At 41.5% G+C, this 18592-nt stretch overlaps 1 protein-coding gene across 1 annotated transcript in view; it reads right to left on the bottom strand.

The window, feature by feature from the left end:
* LOC137347893 (proto-oncogene Wnt-3) overlaps positions 1-17235 on the bottom strand; it is a 110123-nt gene extending 92888 nt beyond the window's left edge. The window contains exon 1 of the mRNA XM_068012936.1: positions 17156-17235. Within this exon, the coding sequence (XP_067869037.1) occupies positions 17156-17235 (80 nt within the window). The remainder of the gene's footprint in view (positions 1-17155) is intronic.
* Between the last annotated feature and the right edge of the window lie 1357 nt (positions 17236-18592).

The following is an 18592-nucleotide window of genomic DNA, read 5'->3' as shown; positions in this document are numbered from 1 at the left end:
CCAACTCACGAACCATGTAATGTCCTGGAAGAGGAGAAAACTCAGGAAAACCTAGGGCCAATAAGGGAAAAAAGAAATCTGGGGAATTCCTCTTTCACCCTTTCAGGGATCACATGAATCCTGTGCAATTGTATTCATTATCTGTTAATTCATAAACAACAATTAATACTCACACATATATAATAGATATATGCATACCCAATTTAGACAGGTATAATAGATACATACTCACACAGATATAACACATACATACCCACAGACATTAGTCATAATAGATACAAATAAACATACCTACATGTATTATTCTAAATATTCACATATATTATATCCACACACACCAAATACATTTAAATATTTGACTGGATAAATCAGTACAAAATACTACTTCAGTTCTGAAGTCTATTACGAGCCCTGTAAGAGTCATTCAATGTTGGCTATGCTGAAGAACCCAGGCCGGAGGCCAGAGAAGTTTATAAAACAGTTGGAGGCTTTTGTTGGACCATCACCGGCTCAGGTTTATTATTCGACAGTGAGGGCTCTGATTGGCTGGCCTTCAGTCAGTAAGACTTTGGATTTAAGGACAAATTCCAACCTATTATACAGGGAAAATAAAACATCGGGGAATTAAAGATAGGATTCTAGGGACAAAGTGGGCACTTTAAACTGCCGACAGAAATAAATATTATTTAAAATTAATGTACAATGGGCACCTTAACCCATCTTCTGGTTGAAATGACTCTAGTGCTTAATATTACAATACTCTTTTCAAATAGTGTGGGAACTAGAGATCTCCTTAATATAATTACATAGAGGAGGTCATAAAATAGAGTGCAATGTGACACAGGGTGATTGGACTAATCAGAACAGAGAGGGGTGTCAGCGTGATGTCTTTCCTGGGTGTATATTTCATGAATGCATAGTTGATCAGCCCGTTCGCTTGGGATTTGGTTTGTGGATGTATGTATACAGTTTTCCACCAGTGATCCCATCGACAGAGAAAGCGGCTTCCTTTACTGATGTAAAAAAAGACACTTGCCACGATAAAAATATTAGTTCTTCGGACAGACATCCCCAAGTGTGAAACTCACAAACCTGGGCCCTGTTCCCTGAGGTCATAGCTGTTTTTTTTTTAATAAACTCGGTGACGTCTCAAACCAAAAGTTTGAAGTGATCAGAAGTTACAACAGGGCCAAGCTGATATTTGTCACTGAGTATTTAGTTCTGAGTTAGGTCATTAGCTTAAAGGTTTATCGATGCTTTCATGTTGTTGGCCGCTCACTTTCCATCCTAGGTACGACTGTAACAATTCTGCAATGAACAGCCCATTTCCAAAGGAAGTAACAGCACTAGCGTCCTGAGGGATTGGCTGCACGCAAGATGGTGTACTCTGTTTGGAGTTTGCAAACCGTTCTAGGCCTTGGGAGCGAGAGGGAGTAAATGATCAAATCAGACCATGGTTCTAGTCATCACTGTCAGAAGGACAGCTTATTAAAGATAATTACCTAAGCAGAGACCAACACCGAGCTTGTTTAAAAACTGCTTTTGGATTTTTACTGTGTATGGTAGTTTAATACTTTTAAAGGTTTATAGACGTTGTATGTTATTCGGAGAGATCAAAATATCAAGGGTCCAGTCAATTGCCCCTCGGTGTTAGTTGTGGCTCAGTGGGAGTCCGGATACCTGTAAGGCAGAAAGTAATGGGCTTAAGCCCCAGTCCAATAGTTTAGACTGATATTTCAATAGGTGTTCACTTTCGAATACAAAGTTAAACAGAGGTCAGTTCTGCCCGTTCAATTAAATGTTGAAGATTCCATGGCACAATTCCGCCAAGAGGAGCGAGTTCTCCTGGTGATCTGGCCAACGTTTATGCCTCAGCCAGCAAAAAATGGATTATCTCGTCAGTTACTGCTCTTTGTGGGATCTTGCTGTGCACAAATTGACTGCCACCTTTCCCTGCATTACAACAGTGACTACATTCCAAAAAGTACTTAATTGGCCGCGAGGTATGTTGGGAGGTCATGAGTTCCTGAAAGGCGCTAGAGAAATGCGAAGTTTTTTGAAAAAAAGTATCAAGTGTTAGGCGGAGCGATGCCGTTTTATCTTTTTCATATTTTGAACATGCAGATAGGCCGGTATAGGTTGAGGATGTAGCTTTGATTTTCTACACGGGGACACATTACCTGAAGCACCTGTCAGTCAATACGGGTGAAGAGCACTTTGTTCCGCCACAAGAGCTGAGCATATTATACTCAACCAGACAAGAACAGGCACCTATCTAAGTGATTGATAAACTGTGTACACATACTAAATTCTAATTGTGTCAAACAAAAAGAAACAACAGTGGTTACAGAAAGGAGACGAGGAGCTGGTTTTAAAAGTAAACTTGTACTTCACGGCACGGGCCATCCAGCACTGCCTGCTGAACAAATCGAGACTAAGCATTGGTTCGCTTTTGACTTTCTAACCTTGTTAGGCCATAGTAATATAGAAACACCCATGATATTTCCACCGTAATCACCTTACTACGATTATTTAATCTTAAACAATGCGTTTTAAGCTTTGAGTACCAGATGGGATGCTGTCTCTGGCATTCACTGCTGTGCTCCACGTGCACTGTGCAAGGTCCTGGGCACGTTAGCAGATCCCACTCCCTCACCCTTTCCCCACATTAATTTCCTTTGTCTCATTCCTTCCCCGCGTCCGCACTTCTTCATTCACCATCTTTGTTCTTAACGGTGGCCCTTGACCCTTCATTTTGGTTTGGAAGTTTTAAAAAAAAAACAAGGAAGTCTGATCAATGGTCATGTGCGGCGAATTTGTTAAAACCAACGCAGGGAAATGAACTATGGGATTTGATTTGGTTTCTATTTGGGCAGATGCTTTTCCAGAATTGATAAGAGATAAAGAGCATTGCATGAGAGCAGGGTTTGCACAAGCATTCTTTCTTGATAAAAGGGCCCTTGTACTTCCTTGAAGTTCTTAAACGATTCTAAGTGATTCAGATCCAACAGTGATGCGGTATTCGTATCATTAACCAGAATATATTCCTAGAATTTGATGTATTTGAGACTCAGTATTTAACCCGAGCCCTCTTTTTTTGATGTGGGTGTTACTGGTCAGCATTTATTGCCCGTCCCTAATTGCCCTTGAGAAGGTGGTGGTGCTCTGCTCTCCAGGACACAACAGGCTTACTCGGTCATTTCAGAGGGCAGTTAGCAATCAACCACATTGCTGTTCAGACTGGGGGTAAGGATCGAGATTTCCCTCCATAAAGACATGAATGAACCAGGTGGGGGTTTAAGACTATCTGGTAGCTTTCTGGTCATTGTTACCGATGCCAGATTTTTAATTCCAAATCTATTTAGTTAACTGAATTAAATTCCCCAGCTGGGTTGGTGTTATTTGAACTCATATCGCTGGATCATCCACCCAGACCTCTGGACTACTAGTCCAGTAGCATAACCATTATACTACCATACCCCTCACCAGCAGGCCAGGACTCTCGTCTATATCCTGATACATGTGGAAAGCAACAATGCCCTGTATGAGTAGCTTTTTAGCACTCTGGAGGCTAAAACAATATTTTACCTTGCGATTTCAGCTCCATGATTTTGGACTATACCTTGCAACCATTTTGCAAAAAATCGAGATCTTTCAGTAAGGGGACGGACGTATCGCTTTAATCAAAGCATCTTTGGTAATGATTTTATTTTTCTAATCCGTCCAGGAATTCGTTCAGACATCCTACATGTTCTGTGGGGTTTGACTGGATTGTTCTGAGTAGCACTCTCTAATGCTATTAACAGTCAAGTATAAATCACGTTGTTCTCCCTCCGGGCTCCATACCACGCTCTAGGTTCACTTTTCTCATTTTCCCCCTTGTAATATGACAACATGCTTCAAGTCTTTGCTTGATACAACATTGCTCAGTTTCAGAGCCTGTCGTTTGCAACTCAATAGGTTCGCTGGGATTACATTATAGTTCGAGAGTGATCTATATATATAGATATAGATATAAACACACATGTATATACATAGAGAGAAAGCTACATATACACATTCATACAGGGGGATGTATATATATGTGTGTGTATGCATGTATCTATATATTTGTAGATCAGATAGACAGAAAGGTAGTTCAGCACAGATAGCTGAATGCATTGACAAACCGATATCAATAAATGCATATACACTCAGAAAGATAAGGAAATAGTTACATTGGCAGACAGATAAACAGATAATAGATGAATACTTAGACATTCAGAGAGATAGAAAAAGGATGTGGTCGGATCAATTTTCAAATGTGATATTGCGTGTGACTCAGGTAGCACTGAGATGAATTGGCCGTTCTTTGTGATGAAAAGCTGATCTTTTTTCCAACAAAAAGTCTTCCAGTCCCTGAGTAACCGAGCAGAAGGTGAAACTAATCAGAGCTGTTTTTTTTTGTGTGTGATGACTACCTGTTCGCCTCAAAAGCCCGACGTGATGTAAATGCCAGAGGTTCGCATGATGTCTTGTTCTAATAAACATAATGTTACAACCACTACAATTAACAAGAATCACATCCCCGCTTGAATTCCTCCTGATACCTCCTAAACAACAAAAAGCTACCGACTTCACAAAGTCCACATTAATGATGTGCGGAAAATAGCAGAACCGCAGTAACCCGCCTAAAAGAGCTGAAATGATTTACATTACACTGAACAATGTTTTACAGCTTTTAACCGCAAATAGCTGGCACGTTTGCAATGTTGACGGAGCTCTGTCGCTTCTGGGCTTTTCTCTCTCTCGCTCTTGCTGTTTGTGCAAGTGAGGACGTTTCCAGCCAAAGCTCCCCTCTCCATCCCGGTATCAATCAATGACGAGCACTGCAGTCTCCTTCCGGGGAGTCCAATGCCCCGCAGCTAAAAAATGCATTCGACAATCACTAAAATCGAATTCCATTCCATTCCGTCGTGAACATGTTGGAATTGAATAGCCTGCTCTCCAGAACGTTTGAGTGTGGACAGTTTTATAGCGTTTTTGAATGTGAAAGAGTAAGAAGGAGCTTGTAGAATGAGAAAGAGACAAACTTACTCTAAAACATGTAGAACATTACACTAAAGTACATGGGAGTAATTAATATAATTTATCTAAACATTGAACATTTTTATATGGGGGTGTTTTCGGTGGATTTAAATGCATGGTGCAACTGTGATAAGTGGCATTTGTTTTGTTAAAAGTGTGCCGCTACAATTGCTATCAATCTCTATTTGATTACAATTCACTCTATTTGACTGGAGTTAATGATTCAACGCCGTGGCAATGCTAAAACGATTTCAGTGCTTATATATAACAGCACAGTGAATTAGCAGGAGAGAAGGACTGTGGGGTGGGGTGGGAGGTGCCATTCATTTCGGAGGGGTTAATAAATCGACCAGTATTATTTCAAACCCAGGATTTTTATCTCACCACTCAGGCCTCTGGGCAGTGAAATGACTGACAACTAATAAATGAGCTGGGGAGTTTTGCTACCTGGCCAACATTTATCTCTCATTCAACACTTAAAACAGATCACCTGGTCATTTACTCCAGTTTGTGGGAGCTTGCTGTGCGCAATTTGGGGAGGACGTTTCCTAGCAATGTATTAGGATAGAGTTTGCAGAAACTAGCTTTGTGTTAGAATAAAGTTTCCGGAAACTAACATTGTGTCGGACTAAATTTTGCAGAAAAAAAAATCTTTCATCGTAAGTTACCTGCCACTTAACCCATGAAACAACAGCTTTGTTTTGATAATCGAGGCTTACTGAAATCGTTAATGTATCTTTCCCATTTAGTTGCTAATTGTTTTGGTTTACATAACCACAATTTTCTGTTTTTATAATGTTATCTATACACCAGCTGACAAGTTATTGCGAATAGTACAAATGGGATTCATTTCTCCACTGTAATGTACTTCGAAGGTCGGACAGCTGCAGGTACCAGTGAATTGTGGGTGGCGTTCCCAACAGTAAAAGAACATCGGCAGTGTATTGATAAGATATTACATTCTTATCGGTCACCTCTTCCATCCGCTTGGCATCACGAAATGATGAGTAATAACGAATTGCTTTCAATCTTCATTCTTATGAGCATTGTAATGGACACATTGCCAGGATACCACATTTGATGGTTGTAATAATCTTTTATAATTACTGCCATTGCCCGTATCAATTATATTTCATATTAATTAAGATAAAATACATATTAAATGGGTATAATGATATCACTCATCTACCCTGACATACTTGCAACGTTCAAGGTGATAAGAATGCCCATGTACAGGGTGACAAAGAAGGAAAATAATATCCAAGATCTTACAGTGACAACCAGCAACGAGTGTTATTTAACAAATGCCATCTTTAAACTGTTTAAACTCATCTATCATTTTGTTTTCTACACTTAAACACACGTATGTGTATAATATGTAGATTATCAGACTAAAGGCAATGTATTATTTGGCTTAATTCACCACAGATTACATTTAATTCACAACAGCATGATTCAAATGATCACATCATGATTTTTTTTTGCATGGAATTGCCACTTTGCTGTGTCATTTACATCACTTAACCCAAATTATTGGATAATTAATTTTTAACATAAAAATGATGTTCAATGATCAGGTGTGGGCTGCAGCCTCTCCCTCTCCCTATGTACTTGTGCACAATGTATGTGATCTTCACCTATACTCAACTAGTATGGAAAGCATTGTGTTGGAAGGTCCAGCATATTGCAAAACAGAAAGGTAAAATTTGGGTTTTTGTTCATTCATTTGAGCCCTCACTTACAGGAAAGCACAGAGTAGAGGTCAGGATTTCCCTAACAACTTTTTTGTGGGGGAGGAAGAGTTCCAAATTTTCACCACCCTTTGTACGAAGAAGTAGTTCTTTACATCACCCTAGCTCCAATATGCCCCCACCAGAGGAAATGGTTTCTCTCTATCTACCCTATCAACTTTAATCATCTTAAATACCTCAATTAGATCACCCCTTAATCTTCTATTCTTAGGGAAATACAAGCCTAGGTCTGTATAGTCCTCGTTATTTAACCCTTGATGGGGCCTAGATGGCCCTATTCCCTCTGCTTAGCAAAGATACCACAATATTAGCCAGGAGGCCTCTCCTGCAGCTTGGCTCTGTCCCAAGCTCAGCCATGATGATCTTGCCCCAGACTATTTGATTTGCTAACATTCACAGTTTATGGTCACACTAATGGCACCTGTAGATGGTATCAAACTTTTAAAACTTTCAAAGAAGAAAAATGAAATCTTTCTGACAAGATAGAAATTAGATTGATAGAAATAAGTATGGGGATATGCTAGTTGATACAAGAATACACTGACATTGCCGGGCAGTTGTTGATAATTTTCTTGGACTAAAAATATCTTGAAAACAGATTCTAATGACGACTTCTTTTCATTGAAAACCTATTAGTTTTATAGATTGCCTGTGCCAAGGTCACCAGCAGTAGGATATCATCACTTCCCTATCTACTTATAACCCATTCAGAAATTACTTGACCAATTGTCATTTACCAGGTTGAATCTCCCGTGTAGAAAGGAAGCAGCGAGGTACAGAAATTGAAACAGTCAGCCAGCAAGAATTTACACCACTGTTTCTTATATTTGTTTATGATTACATACCACTGTATAACAGCTGATATGAGAAATGTGATCCATTCACACCCCACACAGTGACCAGAGGTTGGCCAAACAGCGATTATGTTCTTCTGCAGATGGAAGGAAAATCTGACAAAGCGCTATTTAGAATCACTCTTGGAGATGAGGAAATGACTTATTCATCTCTCTGGGGACAATACTGACAGTGTCAGAGCATAAGACAGGAGGAGCCAATTGTCAGAGAGTGCATGGTTACTGCTCTGCATTGATACTTTTAAGGGGAAACTAGATAAATATGTGAGAGAGAAAGGAATAGAAGGATGTGCAACCAAGGTAAACAACCAGAAAGAAGCAAGAAGAAAGACTAGTAACTATTGAGAGGTGGAGTGATTGTGGAGGAGTATTAGGATGGGCGTGCTGATCTTTTAAGAAGTCTTATTGTAAATGGGTACTGAGACCAATCTTACACATGTGATATGAATTTTAGATATCATATGAAAGTTTTCCATATTTTATAATGGAAGTATAGAAAGAGCTTGCATTTATATAGCACCTTTCATATCCTCAGGATGTCCTGAAGCACTTGACAGCCAATGATGTTTCTGCCTTGAAATATAGTCTCTATTTTAACATTGGCAAAGCATCATCCAATTTGCACACAGAACACACTTGTCAAGAAACCACTGGAAACAACAATTATCTAAAGCTGGGTCACATTTATCAACATGTGAGCAAACCAGCTGTGATGTTGGATTTGACCATTGGATAATTACTATATCTAACCTGTGCCAAATAAGTTGTGCAATGAAGAGACAGATATATTATTGTGGTCTAAATCCATTCCATAAAACATGATAACATTTAGAATGTAACACTGGACATATATATAATAAATGAGAGTCATCAGTACTTGCATTTAGATTATGCCTAATTACATCAAAACGTCTCAAAAGCTTCACATTAAAATTATTTTGGCAATGCAGTGATTTATGAGCCAAATTATATATTTAGTTTACATAATACATTATAAAATCTGTCTATATATTATATAAACTAACAGTTACTGGTATTAATTGAAGCAGCTCAAGGAACAAACAATTCGGCTCCTTAAGCACGTTCTGCTTTTCAATTAGATCATAGCTGACCTGCATCCTAATGCCATTTACCCTCCTTATAGCAGCTTATATTTCGATTGGTGATTTTTTTCTAATGTTTTTGAAGTTCGTTTTCCTTTTTCCCCATCTTGTTCACTTTTCTAGATCTCCTCATAACTCATGCTGTATTGCAGCCATCAGACACCCTGCTCCTGGCTCTGGCAATGCAGATATTTTCTCATTAAGAGCAATCATGATGCAGCTCATCCTCATCCTCATATACCTTTCTTGCTCCTCTTCTACCCCCGTGGCACAGCTAATGTAAATGCAGTTTCTTCATGGACAGTCCATCAATGCTCCAGTCACTGCACTGAAGTTAGTCATTTGCTTAATCAGAGAATTGCCTCTTAAACATGTGGTTTGCATTATGTGTTACCTTGTAGGAGCTTTTGTATAAATCTATATAAATTCAAGTACATGCTTTTATATACACACATGTGCATATTCATACATGTCCATGGACATGTGTGTGTGTGTATATATATATATATATACACGCATACACATTCAATATATGCACCCAGACATTGATATATACACACATGCATATGCACGAATGAACAAATATTCACAAATGTGCATGCATTTACATGTACACATCCAACTATACATCTGTAACTATGCACACAAATACATGTAGACAAGTTTACACATGTATGGAATGATGCACATGTAGACATACATACATCATCACACATATATCCATCAGGTGTGTAAATAGTTGCAAGTATACTGGCACATACACAGTCACTCAGAGACACATATTCGCACAGAAATGTGCGAGACACCCATACGGACGAATCTTACTCTATGAAACAAGCGACAATAGAAAAATATGTTTGTAACTATAGCAGAACATAAAAAGGATAGTTAAAGCATCACTGAATATTTAAAGAGCTTCTTCTTCTTAGGCAGTCCCTCGGGACATAATTGTGGTGACTGCATGTTTTAGTGAGATAAAAACGTGTTCAAGGGCTTACTGTGTGGCTGACAGAGACATCTATGACACCCAGTGGGTGACGATGTGCACGAATATTTTGCCGGTTTCTTGGTTTCCTATAACTCTGTTTTGCTCGCGTGAAAGACACTCCTAGATGACTCTCATGTCCTATAAAGGGGGAACGTTAATAAGCAGGAAAAGCGATGGCCACTTCTCAGTGAACAGGAGCATCGCCTTCAGCCCAGATGAGGTGCATGCCTTACAATCATGTTTGGTGATATATGGCTGTTTTATTGCCCCTCCCCCCCCCCATGTTAGTTTAGCTCTGCGATCTCATCATTAGAAAGTGTCGGAAATATTGCAAGTATTAGCAGTTTTAAAACAATTTCTGAGGTGCTGTTATATGATCCGTTTTTATTCATGCTTGTTCTTATCCATACAATATCAGGTTCTTAAAAATAGCACAGTAAACGGCTCTTCAGGAAGACGGGACCTCCTGACGAGTGGTAAATATGTGTGTCACCTCCGCCACGCCCCTGGCAGCAATTCCAAAGCGGATTCCAGGAAGACAAAGTCCTTGGGAGCAATTCTCCCCAGGTATAAAATATAACCTCGCGCTCCTTTGCTTCTTGCATTTGTCAGTCTTAAAAGGTGAACGAGGGCGCATAGAGCTTTTCTACCAAATATTAAAAATATCATGAAAATAAAGAGCAATGGAGATAAACTGAATATTAGTATTGTTTTTTTAGATGTTACGTACATATCTGGCTATAAAAAGGTACCTGCACAGACAGGGCTCATTCGTGTCCATATTATCTAACGTTACTTTTATATCACTGCATCAGTCGTGGCTCCACTCTTGCCTCTGAGACAAGGTTGTAAGTTCAAGTCCCACAGCAGAGAGTTGAGTGCAAAAATCCAGGCAAACACTCGAGTGCAGTGCTAAGCGAGTGCTGCACTATCCGAGGTGCTGTCTTTTGGTTGAGAGCTTAAACCGGGCTCCTGTTTGCTGTCTCAGGTGAATGTAAAAGATCCCATGGCACTATTTTGAAGAGGAGTAGTAGGGGAGTTCTCCCTCGTGTCCTGGGCAATATTTATCCTTCAGTCAACATCACAAAAACAGATTATCTGCTCACCATTATATTGCTGGTTGTGGGAGCTTGCTATGTGCAAATTGCGTGCCATGTTTCCTTACAATAGTGACTACACTTTAAAGTGCTTCATTGGCTGTGAAGCGTTTTAGGACACCCTGAAGTCGCGAAAGGCGCTGCAAAGATGCAACTCAGTCTTTCTTTACAATCGCTTTATGTACCGATGAAAAGGAATTCCCAATTATACTTTTGGAAAAACTCTGCATAAAGGCCTATCGTGCTCATAGTTATTTATCCGGTAATCATTCTAATTAACTTCTTATAGTGCAGTAATGATAGGATCAGCTTCCATTGAGCACAAACAACTCTTCACAGCCTCAATGAAGAACGTGGGGTGCCTTCTTATGAAAGGCACATAATAATTACGATTTTGTTTTTATTATTACATTCATAGAATCTTAAGGCACAGAAGGAGGCCATTCAGCCCATTGAGCATGGGCCAACTCTTTGAAAGAGCGATCCAATTTGTCCCATTACCCTGTTCCTTCCCCATATCTCTGCTATTATCTCCCCTTCCAGCATTCATCTGACTCCCTTTTGAAAGTTACTGTTGGATCTGCTTTCACCCTTCTATCAGGTAATGCATTCCAGATCATAATAACTCCAGGCATAAAAACATTCTCCTTATCTACCCCCCCCCCCCCCCCATCCCCTTGCCCCCACCCCCTGTTCTTTGCCAATTATCTTAAATCTGTTTCCTCTGGTTACCGACCCTCCTGCCAGTGGAAACAGTTTCTCCTCATTTGCTGAGTCACAAAAAGTTAGTATGCAGGTACAGCAAGTAATAAAGAAGGCGAATGGAATGTTATCCTTTATTACGAGAGGAATTGAAAATAAAAGTAAGGATGTTCTGCTTCAGTTGTACAGGGCATGGGTGAGACCACATATCGAATACTGTGTGCAGTTTTGGTCTCCTTATTTAAGGAAGGATGTGAATGCGTTGGAGGCGGTTCAGAGGAGGTTTACCAGTTTGATACCTGGAATGAGCGGGTTGTCTTATGAGGAAAGGTTGGACAGACTGGGCTTGTTTTCACTGGAGTTTAGAAGAGTGAGGGGAGACTTGATTAAAGTTTATGAGATCCTGAACCATCTAGACAAGATGGATGTGGAAAGGATGTTTCCTCTTGTGGGTGAGTCCAGAACTAGGGGGCACTGTTTTAAAATTAGTGGTCACCCTTTTAGGACAGAGACGAGGAGAATTTGTTTCTCTCAGAAGGTTGTGCGACTTTGGAATTCTCTGCCTCAGAAGGTGGTGGAGGCAGGGTCACTGAATATTTTTAAGGTGGAGGTAGATAGATTCTTGTTAGGTAAGGGAACCACAGATTTTTGGGGTAGATGGGAATGTGGAATTCGAGACAGAAACAGATCAGCCATGATCTTATTAAATGGCGGAGCAAGCTCGACGGGCTGAATGGCCTACTTCTGCTCCAAGGTCGTATGGCCGTACTTTGTCAAAACTCTTCATGATTTGAACACCTCGAGTAAATCTCCCCTTAACCTGCTCTGCTCTAAGGGAAACATTGCTCTTTAAGGAGCCATAAATGCATTGTTTTAAAGACGTCACAAAGAGTCTCTTTCCAACAGTAACTGTAACACTAGCTATTCCTTAAGGATTGAAATTACAACACGTCTTCGCGACAGGAACTGTAAATAATTCACGGGGCGGGGCTGGATGTTTGCGAATGGCGAGGGCCCAGTGAAATCTCCCCTCTCCGAGGCCAGCTGGGAGAGAACTGGCGCCCAATATCACTGCGGTGAAGACATATTCCATCACTGTCCATGTACAGGACACTCAGTGACAGGCCGCTTCCTCCATCCATCATATTGGTTGGCGCTGACTCACACAGCGGACTGGAGGATACAACGCTGCCGTCTGACTGAGCTGGGAAGAATGCAGTTTTGTCGTATCGAGTAGATAGTGGAGCCCTTTTTTGGATTTAACGCCCCTTATGATTATATCACAGATATTGGTAAAATGCTGGAGATATGTGTAATGGTGTCACGCGCGGTCACTGAAGAGAGGCGTAAACAACCTGAGACTAAACAAGGCTGGAATATGAACCACAAAAGTTTAAATATTTGAAATTTAAAACCCTCGAAGAGACGCCAATATGGACAGGGCGGGCCGCCAAATCTGTCTGAATGGGTTCGCATCGGTAGTATATGATCCCAGTTCCATATTGTGCCCCTTTATGAAAATGGGAAAACATTTTCCATGTGCGAAATGTTTGGGTTATTCCTATGATTCCCTGTGGTTCTGGAGAATCATAATTTCGATTTTGGGGTATTGAGTCCGTTCACATCCGGCACATTAACCAACAAGTGAGTTTAGGGAAGGAGAATGGTAAACGTTTTAATGTGTTAAAATATGCATTTTACTTCATTTCAATCAGTAATCGCCCCTGTCTTACTGGAGCAGACCAGAGTCTGCGAATCTATCCCGCTCTGCTCTGTGTTGGGAGCTTTGAACTGTCTTGTGTTAATCTGTCAGCTGAGAGTTCATGACCTGGTGTTCTACAGGTAAACCCTCAGGTCCATGGGGAGACAGCGAGAGGGAGGTCAGGACCCGGATCTCACCCCTCGTTTGTGTGAGGATTCATTATCGAATAAATCCCCCGCAATCGCCCACTGATTGCGAATTTCCTCTTCCTAAATGCGGTTCGTCGTATCAAACAAGAAACGAAATGATAATTAATTTTGGATACGCAGCGTCAGTAATATGGATCGGTGCAGGACAAAGGTGTAATTTAGATGCAAAAAACAATAGTTCCCTTTCCTCTTTACACACAAGTTATTGAAGAGAAATTCTTCTTATCAGAACATGAATAACTCTGAGTCTGGAGGCTCAGATGTTTTTGTATCGTCCGTTAACCGCACACGAATTTAACACAAGTGCTTCTATTTCATAGAACCATGAACTGAAACAACACAGAAAGTGGCCATTGGGCCTATCGTGTCTGTGCTGGTTCTTTGAAAGAGCTAGCCAACTAATCCCACTTTTTTCCTCTTTCCCCATAGCCCTGCAATTCATCCCCTTTTAAAGTATATACCCAATTCCCCTTTGATCTGCGTACATCCCCCTTTCAAGGGCATTTCGATTGCGGAGTTAAAAAAAATGTCTTCATCTCCCTTCCTGCCCGACTTATTTATTTATGAAGTGACAACAGATATGTGAAACTATGCGTAACGTTATTTGGCAGAAATTCTGAGGGAATACATTAGTTGTTTAGGTACATGAGCTTCACTGTAACCTTGAAATTTGCACGGTAAGATTTTAATCCTGACAGTGTGATGGAATGTTACTGTTGATTGTTTAGAGGTACAGCGGCCCTTCGGCCCACCGAGTCTGTGCCGACCATCAACCACCCATTTATACTAATCCTACACTAATTCCATATTCCTACCACATCCCCACCTGTCCCCTATATTTCCCTACCACCTAACTATACTAGGGGCAATTTATAATGGCCAATTTACCTACACGCAGACACAGGGAGAACTTGCAAACTCCACAGAGGCAGTAGCCAGAATTGAACCCGGGTCGCTGGAGCTGTGAGGCTGCGGTGCTAACCCCCACTGCGCCACTGTGCCGCCCTGTCAAAGTAGCCCCAACATCGCTAGTCGTAACATTGCTAGAATGTGAAACCTCTGTAGGAAATGTCTCATAGAGTCCGCACAATTGTATGGGACTGAGTTTAATCTTTAGTAACTGTACGAGGAGTCTGTATAGACTGGACGGTCGGGCCTGGTCGAGGGCAGATGGAGATGCCTAAGGGAGGGGCGATAAAATATGTATCGTCTGATAAGCGATAAATGGGAGTGACTGAGAGCCGCAGCGTCCGCCTGGGACGGGGGTTGCCATCACATTGATTCAAGTGCCAATGTGCGGCACAAGCAGACAGTCACAGTCTGAATCTATCCCTATCCAGGGCGAATCCTAGCGTGGATCCCCTCTTTGTCACATCTACCTACCCTCAGTGCTGGTGCATCTCCCTTTCAAGCAATGGGATTTCAACTTACATTGGTCATTTATCTTCCTTTTTATATACATATTCCGTTTCTCTCTCCACAGATGCTGCCTGACTTGCTGAGTATTCCCAGCATTCTCTGCTTCTATTTCGGATTTCCAGCATCCAGCTAAATAAAGCGGTATTTAGCTTTTGTATATTATGTCTGTCTCTGTATTTCTGTCTCTTTGTCTATTTCGGTCACTTTATTTCTGTCTGCGTGTCTGTTCCTCTCTGCCTCTGAATTTCGCACAGTATTCTGTCCGATGTTCTCCACATGTGCCTTATGAAATCTTTCCCGTCTCTGTTTCTATAAATATCTACATGATAGAATGTACACATAATTTCTCAATATATAGAAACTAAGCCGATAGAGAGCTGGAGAGGCGGAGTGCGCACATGCAATAGACAGGCAGGGAATCATTTTGCTCTTTATTTTAATTCTGGAAAGTTGGAATGTTGGTGTCAGTCCTTGCAGCTCGCTAATATTGTTAAAATGGGGTGAGGGGTGGGGATATTTAATACGAACATACGAGTTAGGAGCAGGAGTAGGCCACTCGGCCCTTCGAGCTTGCTGCAAAGTATTTTTTCTGTTAAAAAAGTGACCTTATCGAATAAGTGATGTAGAAATAAACTAATAATGGACTAGATCAGACACTGCCAAGGGATCGGCTTGCGAGGGTGCGCGAGTGAGTCTCTTGCTTTCTGAAGTGACAACGTGCCTGTGCACGGATAGGGAGACGGAGAGGAAATTGATGGAGAGTAAGTGCACGGTGCCAGCTGTCAGGCGCACCCTCCTTCCCGATGGCATCACAACTCCACAGCGCTGAGATCAGGCGGTGAGCGGGCCAAACCTTTGGCACAACACTTGCGGGAACTATTCTCCCCTAAGCCTTTCACTCGTGGCCGCTTGCTGTTTGTGTCATCGAATTAAAACAAAAAAAAAATGACGGGGGAAAAGATTGAGTGGGGAGGGGGGGAAGGGGGAATAAGATCATTTTGACTCCAGGAAACTGAAACTCCTCCTGCAGGAAGGGGTTCCTTGTTGAATGTTGAAAGTTGCTCTGGAGCAGAAGCGGGACAAGGACGCGTGTGTTGGAATAAAAATGGATTTCATTTTAAGTCATTGCACAGCCTGTACTTGTCAGCTTGTCCTGTTTCTGAGGGTTTAAAAAAAATTTGACCTCGGGGTGTATTGCTTAAGATTTTCAAACTGTTCTGTAATATTTAGAATCAGGATGTGGGTTATGAAAGCGGTTTTTATTTCAAGGGACTCCTGTCATTACTAATCACTGTTCCAAACACCTTAGAAGTATATTTGATCAGGTTTTTCTTTTGCTCTCTGAAGCCTCTGTGCTGACTGGGAATGAAACGAACTCAAAAGTCCTTTCTGCCCTCGCTCCGTCGCTAAAGGGCAGATCTGATAATAACTGACACGATTTAAAGAAAAGCGAAACAAAATGTTTGAACCCGTTTTCGCGAATGAGGAGGTTGAGAGCGAGTCTCAATCAGACCCAGCAGGGAAAGAGAGAGCGAGCGAGAAAAATCCCATCGCCTGAAGCTGAAATATGCATTCGGCAGGCGCTCTGAACTTGTTTCAAAGTCTGTCCGGGACTTCCAACAAGTCGCAGCCGCTCCGTCCCCTCCCAAAACCTCGGAGAGATATTTCAGGTGCATGACCCTTCTAGTGATACATCTTTTGTTTAACTTCTAGAATGGTTCGGAGACGCCCTTTGCCCGGTGCAGCAGACAGATGAGTCAGGGAGCTTACCTGCCTCAATCTCTCCGCATTCCTCTTTCTCCTCAGTCCGTTTGTCAGCCTCTCACCCCCTCTCCATGTTATTCCCACTTTTTCTCTCTCGCTCTCTCTCTCTCTCTCTCCAGTTCCACCTTTTCTTTTTGAGCCCATCTCTTTTCTCATAAATTTTCTCATAAATTCTCGCCCCCTTATCGTTCAACCCTGTTTGTGTGTGTGTTATCTGCTCTGATTTCTCCCCTTGCGTTTTCCTTCTCCCCTCTGGCTCCATGTGGAACCCGGCACTCAGATTATGAACACAGTAACAGGATCAAGCAGTCGGTGTCTGTGCACAGCCGGCATCAGATAACAGCGCTCGTTGATTAGGCATTTCCCCAAGTGCACACGCACGTCTCCTTGACCGCCTTTTCAAATGGTCTGGAACGAGTTTAATTCACAGCGCGCAATCGGAAATAAAAGCAAACCAAAACACACGCACACTCTGCAAATAGAAGGGAATCTCACTTACCACCAGATCGGGTAGCCGGCTAGACCGCGGGTTGAGTTCAATAGGAGCGACAGCACAAATCCAAACAGGTACAAATCCATGAGTGTGGCAGAGTGAAAGTGAGAAAGGAGATAGAGACAGAGAGAGAGAGAGAGGGAAAAAAGTTTCTTCAAAAAAAAATAAACTTGGAAGGCTGCAGGCTCGGGGTCAACACTTCACCATACGGACGGGAGCTTCCTCACATTATACAGATGCTAATATAAAAGTAAAGGGGTTCAAATGCACGCCGGGACCCAATCAGATCTCATCGCCTTAGGACACAGATGATTATATAGTTCAGCGCTGTCAATCATGTCTTACCACCCCAATATCCAGCTAATTGCAGAAGGTAGTGTTTTGATGCGCGTTAGTTTGTCGGCTCTGCAATGATAACATTGTTGCGAGGAGGGCACGTTGAATGGGAAGGATGGGAGAATGAGCTCCTGCCGGGATGGTCGCCATGGTAACACTTGGAGAGTTATAACCAGGCTTGGCCTTTTCACAGCCTCCTAAAGAAAGAAGGGAATGTAAGAATGATAATGGGCGACATGTGTTAACCTTCTCTTCAACACAAAACAGCGTGATGAATATGGGCACAGCAAGAGGGACAGCAAATAAATTCAGGATTATATGTGTCTCTCTGGGGCATTTTAAAAAGACAGTAGCCCTTTGACAGTCTGACATAGTCTATATTTAATAATTCTCAAGTATCACTTTGACAGAAAATCTTTTCACATTTGTCTAACTTTTTAATTACGAAGTGTCCACGATGACAACGCAATAAACGAAACAGTCACGCCGACTTTTCTCTAAGTTTGGTGGGGAAATTTGATCCGTTTGTATCGGAGAACCGAAATAATTTGTAAATCGTGCTTTAAAACGTGTGGGAGGGCAAGTAAAACAGGGAATGTGCCCTGTGAATCCGTTTTATACAAGATCAGTTCTATTGGACTTCATTTCTCCCGGTTTGCTCGCCTGGGGGACGAAATGCTCGTTAAAAATATACATGCACACACGTCATTGGAGTTAATATGAACGAACCACCAGCGAATACAAATATAAATCGACTGGGAGCAAGGATGGGAGGGAAGGAGACGGAGATCCCTGATAACTCAACTGAGTTTGTGTTATTAACATGCGATAGACTGAGGATTCCGTTTGCTAATCGGTGCAAATAGAAATATATATTACATAAGAGGTTATAGTGTGTTTGACTGCAGTGGAATTTAATGTAAGGAGTATTTATTATTCATGCGATTGCAGTACAAGGCACGCTCCTGTTGTTCTGAAAATAACTAAGTTAAATTTGCAGCTTATAAATAATAGTTTTTTTAATGAATGGCAGTAATCTGGCTCATTTCGCCTTTATTTTATGCTTGTTTTTGTGTACATCCTGTATCGTTAGGGGCGGAAAATGGA

Source organism: Heterodontus francisci, chromosome 33 (genome assembly GCF_036365525.1).
Source record: "Heterodontus francisci isolate sHetFra1 chromosome 33, sHetFra1.hap1, whole genome shotgun sequence".
Taxonomy (NCBI): domain Eukaryota; kingdom Metazoa; phylum Chordata; class Chondrichthyes; order Heterodontiformes; family Heterodontidae; genus Heterodontus; species Heterodontus francisci.
Note: the sequence above shows the minus strand (reverse complement) of the source record. Positions and strands in the feature narration are given on the sequence as shown.